The sequence below is a fragment of the Neltuma alba genome, unplaced genomic scaffold (genome assembly GCF_004799145.2).
Source record: "Neltuma alba isolate B1F8T4 unplaced genomic scaffold, ASM479914v2 tig00011576_pilon, whole genome shotgun sequence".
Classification (NCBI taxonomy): Eukaryota; Viridiplantae; Streptophyta; class Magnoliopsida; order Fabales; family Fabaceae; genus Neltuma; species Neltuma alba.
The window spans coordinates 158,880-168,640 of NW_021636230.1; the positions used below are offsets into that span (position 1 = coordinate 158,880).

The window sequence follows — 9,761 nt, forward strand, 5'->3', positions numbered from 1 at the left end:
ATTTGGAATTCGAGAGGGGTTAGGGGGTGAGCTTTTGCAGGTTGTTGTTGGAAATGAAGAAGAAATATCACTTTGATTTTCTCATGCTACTGGAACCACGACAAAGTAGTGGTCGAGTAGATAAGATAGCAAGATGAGTGGGTTTGCAAAACTTTGCAGTGGTAAAGGCCATTGGTTTCATCGGGGGAATTTGGTACATGTGGGATGAGGGGATAGACTTGTTAGTCACTTATATAGCTTCTTAAGTGTTGCACGGAACATTTGATAGAGGTAAGTCTAATGTGTGGGACCTCTCAGCAGTATATGAGGATCCCAACAGAGTCTATCGACATGAATTATGGTAGCAACTTAAGACAATAAGGGAGTAAGGAATAGGAAAATGGTGTGTTGAAGGTGATTTCATTACTATTTTATGAGCAGACAAACGTGGATCTGTAGGACGCAAGGAATGTGGTCAAGATTGCAACTTTATGGAATGGTACACTACAAATGAGATGGTAGAGGTTGACTACCACGGACCACAGCTTACTTGGAAAAAGGGTGCCTCTTGCAGTAGACTAGATAGATTCACAGCTAACCTAGAGTGGTTTGACTTCTTTCAATTAGCTTCTGTCTTAGCAAACTTGAAGTCAAACCATTGTGACTTCAAAGCAGAGAACGTCATGCTTAGAGGACAAGAACCTTCAATATTTTCATCCCTTATGTAACACATGAGGGGTTTATGGGGTTGGTGAAGGAGAAGTAGTAGGGAGACATGACTTGGGAAGAGAACATAATGACCTTCTTGACGGAGGTACAAAAATAGGACAAGAGTATTTTTGGCAACCTTAATGAATGGAAATCTAAGCCACCATCCTAGCTGGAACAATTAAATGAGAAAAGTCAGAACAATATATTTTGGGAAAAAAAGAAAAAAGTCATATGGGTGGAACTTGAGAAATGCTTGATACAGGAAGAAACAATGTGGTTGTAGCAGTCCTGATGTACTTGGTATAAATTTTAGGACAAAAGCACATGGTGCCTTCACACAATAAACCAATGTCAAAAAGGATAAAAGAACATAAAAGCTCTTCAACTAGAGAGTGGCAACGGGTGCTATGACCAAGAAGAGCTCACAGAGACGGGCAACAAATTCTTTTAACAGCTCTACACAGTGAAACCAGACAAAGAGGAGGCCCTGGACTTTGGGGATAGGTTCCCTAGTGCCTGACCAGAAGACTTAGAACCTTTGGGCTATATAGCATTATAGTGGGAAGTTAAGCAAGTGCTGTTTACTATGGGGGCTCTAAAAGCTCCAGGTCCAGATAACCTCAACTCTCTCTTGTACACGAGCTAATGGGATACTATTAGGAGCTCTTTAACAAGACTAGTCCAGGATATCTTCACAAAACCAAAGGAGGTCAAAAGAACTAATGGTACAAATATTGCTCTAATCCCAAAAATCGAGTTACCTCAGACTTTTTGTGACTTTAGACCCATAAGTTTGTGTAATATAGCTTGGAAGGTTGTAATGAAAATTCTAGTGACACGACTTAAGGGGATTATACTTCCTTTGGTTGTTCCTGAAAGGCAAAGCTTTAATAATATTATATTGGCTCAAGAAGTAGTTCATTCAATGAGGAAAAAGAGCAAGTCAAAGAAGGGTTTTATGGCTTTGAAAATTGATATGGAAAAGGCATATGACAAAATGAATAGGGACTTTGTTATGGGTTGCTTGACTGACTCGGGGATCCCCACGCTGTTTATCAACATTTACCATCGTTTAACTTTAGTGGAGATGTAGATATTGTGGAATGCCTCCAAAAGCAATAAGTTCACTCCAAAGAGGGGCATTAGGCAAGGAGATCCCCTGTCATCTTACCTCTTCATCCTAGTGATGGAGAAACCAGCTCACATGATTCAAAATGAAGTCTAGCTCGGATCCTGGCTTCCTTTTATGTTAAAGAAGAATGGCACAAAATGAGTCTTATATTTAGAATTAAAAGAGTATAACAAAACAAATATAAAGTGTCTAACTATGTATGAATAAGTGAAATTTGATTATTTACAACAGAAATTTAGCGATTTACAATCTAAATTTAGTAGTTTATAGGAAACATAAACACTTGTATTTGGGGGTTATGAATTCTCTTATATTTCTTGCAATACTTATGTTTATTATAAATCTTCGAATTTAAGTTATAAATTAGCGAATTTTGGTTATAAATTGCTAAATTTTACTTATTTATTTATACTTAAACACTGACATTTTGGGTTTTGAATTTTCTTATATTTTTGTAAATAACTGAATTTGGGTTATGAATTGTTTAATTTTTGTTGCAGATTGTCGAATTTTATTTGTTCATTCATGCTTGGATGCTTGCATTTAGCATTGTGAATTTCCTTATGTTTTTTATGAATCATTGAATTTTGGTTGTAAATTGATGAATTTTACTTGTATATTATTGAATTTCACTTGTTTATTCAACTAGGACATGCATTTGTTTTGTTATATATATAAAGGAAAATTAATTTGGAGATCCTTACAGTTTTGTTCAATTTTAAATCAGGTCCTTCAATTTTTTTATTTTTCCTTTTTATTGAATCCTATAATTTTGTGCTGTTAGATTCATTAGTCCCTATCATTAAATAAAGATAAACACTGTTAAAAATCTCTGTTGTCTTCCCATTCCCCACCATTCCCAACCTCACTATTTTCTCCCACTTCTTCGGCCATATCCCATCTCTACAATAGCAAGAAGGCTCACGTCTCTGACGATGTAAGTTTGTATGAAATTGGTTCATTAAACACATGAAAAACTCAAAATTTCAGCTGCATCCCCTATTTGTTTATGGGCTAAGGTGCGCCCAGCACCCTGAACTATTTACCCAAGTGCGTCTAGTGGCTTAAAGTAATTTTAGGTGCATCCAGTGTCCTAAACTAATTAAAATGGTGCGTTCATATCCTAGGCTAACAGAAATGTTATGTTTAACTGTTACTTTCTTGACTCAGCTTAAAGTTGACCCAGATATTCTAAATGGTAGACATATGGGCATTTGATATGTATTATTTTTACTCAAAATTGAATTTATTTCCTTCCTCTTCTTCTAAATAAATTGACTTTTGAGTAAGAATAATACACATGGGGTGCCCATATGTCTACCATGTAGAATATCTGGGGTCAACTTTAAGTTGAGTCAGGAAAGTAAGAGTTAAACATAACATTTCTGTTAGCCTGGGATATGGACGCACCATTTTAATTAGTTTAGGACACTGAATGCACCCAAAATTACTTTAGGCCACTGGACGCACCTAGGTAAATAATTCGGGGTGCTGGGCGCACCTTAACCCTTTGTTTATTTGATGTATTTCTTCATCTGTCACACTTATCCATTTCCCTCACACAAACTTCCCAACTGGTATTCCTCCGCCACCGTGTTGTGCAAGTACATTATGAAGACAATCTTGAAGATAGGAAGGTGGGAGTCCGGAAGAGCCAGGAAAAAGAAATAAAAAGAGGAAATAGAGACAACGAGATCATGGGAGATTATTTGAAGACTTCAATATGGTGTTTCTTGAAGAGTAATATTTTTCTTAGATTATACAAAGAGCCAATACAGAGCCAGAGGGGGAAGAGAGAGAAGGTTGGGGGTTGTCTTACTCATACAGATCGGTGATGAATGATTGTTCACTACCAAAAAAAAAAAGGACCTGAGGGGACGACTTTCAGCGGCAACAAAAAAAGACGCCATTGAAAGTCTACTTTCAGTGGCAACACCAAAAAGTCGCCACTAAAACTAAGACTTTTAGTGGCGACTTTTTTATCGCTGCTGAAACTAATACTTTCAGCGGCGACTTTTTTTGTCACCACTGAAAGTATACCTTTGAGAATCATTGGGTTCACTTTCAGCAGCGACATTATAAAATCGCCATTGAAAGTCTACTTTCAGCAGTGACCATAGAATATTGCCGCTGAAAGTGTAATATAATAATATATATTTTATTTTACAATTTTAATAAACAAATTCAATCTGGCTCAGTGGCAAGAAGATTGGACACGAAAGCAGGTGGTCACGAGTTCGAACCTTGAAGAAGACACATTTAAGGTGAAAATATTTGGACGATGACGTGGCAGGGAGGAGTGATGTGGCAATGACATGGAGGTGGCTAGTGATGATGTGGCAGCCGGTGATGATGACGTGGTGGCCGGTGGTGATGACATGGCGTTGGTAAAGCCAATTCTTCTTAAGCATTATTTTCAACAGCGACTTTTTAGGAGCCTGGTTTGCGTTCCAAGAGTTGTGTGAGAGAAGGATATCAGAATCTAATTGCTGACAAGACAAATGCAGAGATATTAGGGAGAGGTGGGAAGGTTGGGAGAGTGACAGGAAAGGTGTAGATGTAACGAAAATTTTAACAGTGTTTGTCTTTATTTAACAGTAGGGACTAATAGATTTAACAGCACAAAGTTAAAGGATCCAATAAAACGGCAAAAAAGTTCAAGGACCTAATTCTCAAAACTGAATATAACTATAAGGACCTCCAAGTTAATTTTCCCTATACATAAATATACACACACATTTTTTTTTTGCATTATATGACTAGGTAAATTGGTTGGCATGGTGATCACATTCCTTTTGGTGTGCCAGTAGGATTGAAGGTTTGACTATTGGCCACCAGCTCTCAGTTTGTCACCACCAGAGGCCGACAATAATTAATATTTGTTTTTTTTTTTAAAAAGAGGGGTATTATTGTATTTTCAACCTTAAAATTTAATTTTATTTTGGTCCAAGGGGGTGGATTGAAATTTTGAAATCTTTTAGAGGTTAGCTAATATTAATTTGCTCCTATGGGGTGTGAGAGTTTATTAAAATTCTCCCTAAATTCTATTTAGAATCAAAATAAACATTTTCATTAGCTCTTATTTAAGAGCGGAGGAATAAGTCACAATGCAAATTCATTTCATCTACTTGTGGAATCTGGACACCAAAAAAAGAAAAATCGTTTCGATATATCTAATAAATATTGACATGTTTCGATTTGGCATAATAAAAATTTTCGACTAATTTCACGTGGCAAGGTATTAAAAGTCAAATCAATTGTTAAAATCATTGCAATTAGTGTTTGAACAAATCATGATTTGTTATCATTGATTAATATACATTGACCTTTGTCTAATAAAAATTGAATACTATACAACCTTCGGTCTTAATTATAAGAACTAGTTGACTAATTTGAGGAGATTAAGAAAATAAGTTGAGTTAGTTATTTGTCCTAAATAGGTATTGTCTTTCCTAAAATATCCTTGCTAATCAAGTGTATTGACTAGAACTACAATTATTAAAAGGACTATCTTGAAAAAAATTAAGTAAATACAAGAGACAAAGTAGATTGAAATCTTATATTTAAAACCAAAACGAAAGTCAAACAGGGTTTTATATTTAGAAACGGAGGAATACATTTATATCTTAAGTACATTTTAATTATCAATCATCATCATCCATGTCAATATAACTATATCACCAATATGAATATAACTATAAAAGTAACACAGCCAATGACCCTCCTACGGGCACGTGTCCAGCCTCGGTACAGCAAAAGCAATCTCTTTCTTACTTACATAATGTTACAATCTCCTCAAGATTTTTATAATCTTGACTATCCTACAATTTGAGTAATAACAGCTTATATATACTCCTCCGGTCCTTATTATAAGACCCCATTTGACTTTTTATTTGGTCCTAATTATAAGACCCCAATCCATTTTGTCTCTTATATTTATGCATTTTTTTCAAGATAATCCTTCTAATAATGATAGTTTTAGCCAATATACTTAATTAGTAAGGATATTTTAGGAATGATAACACTTATTTATTATAAATAACCAACTTAACTTACTTCCTTAATCTCCTCAAATAAGTCAATTGGGTCTTATAATTAGGACCGGAGGAGTATATATATATATATATATATATCAAAGAATATAGAAATAATCACTAAAGCACAAGTAGTAACTTAAAAAAACAAGAGAGCAATGAATGCATGCTTGCTCTATTTATAGCTGATTTCCAAATATATTCATTAAACTTAATGGCTTTGTACCCGTCAGAGATGAATCACTGACGGTTGGTAGCTTGTAATTTGCTCTGCATCCGTTGGAGATGAACCTCTATAGGTTGGTAGCTTGTAATTTGCTTTGCTTATGTTGGAGAAGAATCACTACAGGATGGTATACATCATGCTCTTAAAAAAATAGTACTCCTTTGGTCCTTAATATGAGACCTATTGTGTAATATAAATTACATTATAAAAAGAGTCTTATATTTGGGATCGGAGAGAGTATGTGAATTGGTTTTGCATGATAATTTAATATCAATAACAAAACTATATAATGCAGAATTATTCACTAGTCATCAACAATGAGTTCCTCTATTGGTGTTGGTGTTTCTTAGTGTTCTTTTTAATTTCTTCTTATGCTTTTGAATTCAGTTCACTTGTTTTCGTAAGACGTATGGATGAGTTCAATAATAGATAAAAAATCATAATTATATAAAAAAGAAAATTTAAATAGTTGAATATCCCCTGGAGGAAAAAATATATTTTGGGAGACTATGATGCAAAATTTTAGATTTCTTAAATGGGGATATGTCTGTGAAAAGGCAGACTTCATAGTTGTTATGCAGAGAAGCAACACAGAACTGGTATTCAAAATTAAATAGCGCAGCAAATCAAATGTGGAAGTTTGACCCAACGAGCTAAAGAAAAGCATTGAGCAATCTTAACTGATACTATTCCCAGACATATGCAAGCAATTGGCTAGCTAGCACATTTGATCAAAGCATAGGACAGGATGAAAAAACTAGAACGACACCACCACTTTCAGATTAAAAAACCAAAATATTACAGAAACACGACACCATCACTTCAGACTACAACTGAAAACTATTACAGAAACAAGCTGAAACTGATCTACAGAAGAGATAGACCCACACATGTCAGAGCACTTGACCTCAAGAACGAGAAATCTTGTCCATAATGTTAGAAACTAGCTCCTTACTTTCTCTGAGAACTTTAACACTTCGACTGAGCATCGCACGCTTGCCAGCCATGGAAGGCGACTCCTCCAGCAAGCTTTCAATTCCTCCAAAACCCGAAGACGTGAAACATGCAGTGATTTCCTTCTCCAACTCCCTATCTATCAGATTGTTGATGCTGAACTGCAGGTGCAGGGCTATGGAATCAATGAGCCTCCTCAGCACAGTCCTCCAATAAGCAATCATTCTCATCTTCATGTCATAAGCTTGATTCAGAACTTCCATGTGCGGTCCCAGATGACCAATCTCTATGTCGTTTCCAAGACCATTAATATTTGCAGCACTATGACCTTGGCGCACAAGTTCAACAAAAGAAGACTGCTGAGCCATCAGATTACTGTATTCAGTCATGTACTCTGGATTACAAGTGTAATCTGTCAGCTTTTCCATTTCGATGGCCTCCTTTACGTGTTTCTTTGAATACTCTCTCATTCGAGCAATCATATTTTCTCCTGCTCTGCATGTCCACCTCTGAAGCTGATAATAGTGTTCTGAATGGCGGTTGATGACTCCAATCACCACTTTTTCCAGATAGTCCCACACATCATCAACAAGCTGAATCGGCCTCGACGAGATTCCTTCGACTTTCTTCCGCAATAAAGCCAGAAAAGCCGTGCGAGGCATGAAGTTTGGGAGGCCTATCCACTTGGCTTCCTCCATGAGCATTATTTCATCCGTGAGAAAATTCTTTTTGTGGTTGCTTTCTGGACATTCATGAAGGTCCTTTGAGTAATTGTTGAGCCTCTCAACCAAGCGAGCCGTGCAATGCATGCTTTTGTCTTCTGGGTACTCGTCAAATTCTCCTCTGATTAGAATTTTCTTGAGTGACTCCTTCACCGATCCAATTATATGCATGAAAGCAGCCATAGCATCCGCAGCACAAGTGAGGTTTTTTGGTAAGCTCTCCAACTCAGAAAGCTGAGAATTGAGCTTCTCGTTGATTTTTTTCAACATTTCTGGAAGTGTCTTGGAAATAATTGAAGCTTGAAGCTGAACTAGCTTCTGAGCCAAAACAGGTACACCCACCATGGATTCGTCTATCTTTGACAGAAGAGGATGACTCTGGAACAGCATAGCTTCCTCCCTTCGAGCATCTTCATAGGACTCATCATTAATTCGATTCCTCACACAAATATAACCAAGACCGATGTTTACATCATCAGCAGTAACCTTCTCTCGCAATCCTTCGGGAGCCTTATCGGCTTTTGTTACAACAGCCAGAGTTCTCAAACCAGTTCTGTCAACACTCTGTGACAACCTAATGGATTCACAGGTTGGAAAATCAACAGTAGCTGAGAGAACATTCAAAATGATAGTTTCCTCAGGTTTGATATACTCCATGATCATGTCTTTGATCTGGTCATAGATGTCCTCAGGCTGTCCGTGAACAGGAACTCTGGTTATACCTGGCAAGTCCACCATGGTGAGATCAGGAACACCGTTTTTCTTCACCAGCAAAGTCAATGGGGTGTTGCAAATCCCTTTGGACTTCCCTGCAAGCTCTTCGGTTGCTGTGTTTATGGCATTGGAGACATGTTCTTCATCTGTTAATACAGTTATGTTACCATACTCCAACTCAAGCTCTGGCTGTGCTAGAGGGTGATTCTGAAGCCTCATAATTAAGGGCACCCTAGTGCAGATTCCTTGCCCACGAGGCAAACTGATTCCTGCGAGAGATTCCAAGACACTGGACTTGCCAGAAGACTGGTCACCCACAACGACAATGCTTGGAAGCTGAATGCCTTCTTTGGTGATGTTAAGGTGTCTGAGGTTTTCCACAACGTCAAGAATTGGTCGGATCTTTTCATTGTAGGAAGAGACAATGGGTGGAACAACGTCACCATTGGACTTCTGAGGTTGCTGATTTGGGTCCGAGGACAGAGACTTTAGCCTCTGAATAAACTCTTCGGCACAATACTTTCTCATTTGGTTGTGAAATTTTCTGAGTTTACGGAAAAGTGATAATAGGTTTCTGAAGGGGTAGGGAAGGTGTGAATTGGGGACAACGATTCGGAAGATGGGGCTTTATATAGTAATGGGTGAGCGTAGAACAATGATTCAGATGATGCGTTCGGAATGAAACAGAGAGCTGGGAATATTGATGCATTTCGGTGACTTACTCAACAAGGAAAGACAAGAAATGGGTGGAAACTTTAGTGACTCGGCCGAGAGAGTAACTTGGTACTGTATAACTATATACTTGTTCAATCGTCGCAGGTATGAAATTTTTTTTCCTTAAACTTATTACATCTGAAATAATGTTCAGTTGTACTTAATAATGATATAATATTATTAATGTTAGGAGAGTTACAAAGTTATATAACCATTGATTATATTAAGATTTTTCAAAGCGAACTACATCTATATAAAATTAAAAACTTAAAAAACATAATATTAAAACTAATTCCATTTTCGGACTGCGTATGACCATCTCCGGGTTATATTGTCTAGAATGAAAGGAATATTTTTGTAGAAGCATATAATTCTCAATTTTTTTAAAAAAAAGATAAGGGTACAAAAATACCTATAAACTTTTAGAATTGGATCCTCTTCGTAACCGTTTCAAAGGTGTAAAAGTATATGTAAACTTCAAAATTAGAGCAAAAATGACGCTGTCGTTAAATTTGACTAACAGCTGGTACTTTTTGTGATGAAATTCATGCTATGTTATGAAAGTACCTAAATAC

At 36.7% G+C, this 9,761-nt stretch overlaps 1 protein-coding gene across 1 annotated transcript; it reads right to left on the bottom strand.

Annotated features, from left to right (window-relative positions):
• Positions 1–6,858: 6,858 nt before the first annotated feature.
• Positions 6,859–9,000, bottom strand: LOC114715131 (dynamin-related protein 4C-like). Its single transcript, XM_028899922.1, has one exon. It carries the CDS (start codon positions 8,998–9,000, stop codon positions 6,991–6,993), a length of 2,010 nt encoding a protein of 669 aa, XP_028755755.1. The 3' UTR covers positions 6,859–6,990.
• Between the last annotated feature and the right edge of the window lie 761 nt (positions 9,001–9,761).

Bases quoted from the DNA above. Each gene is read 5' to 3' on its own strand.
- LOC114715131 (XM_028899922.1), bottom strand. From the start codon at position 9,000: ATGAGAAAGTATTGTGCCGAAGAGTTTATTCAGAGGCTAAAGTCTCTG.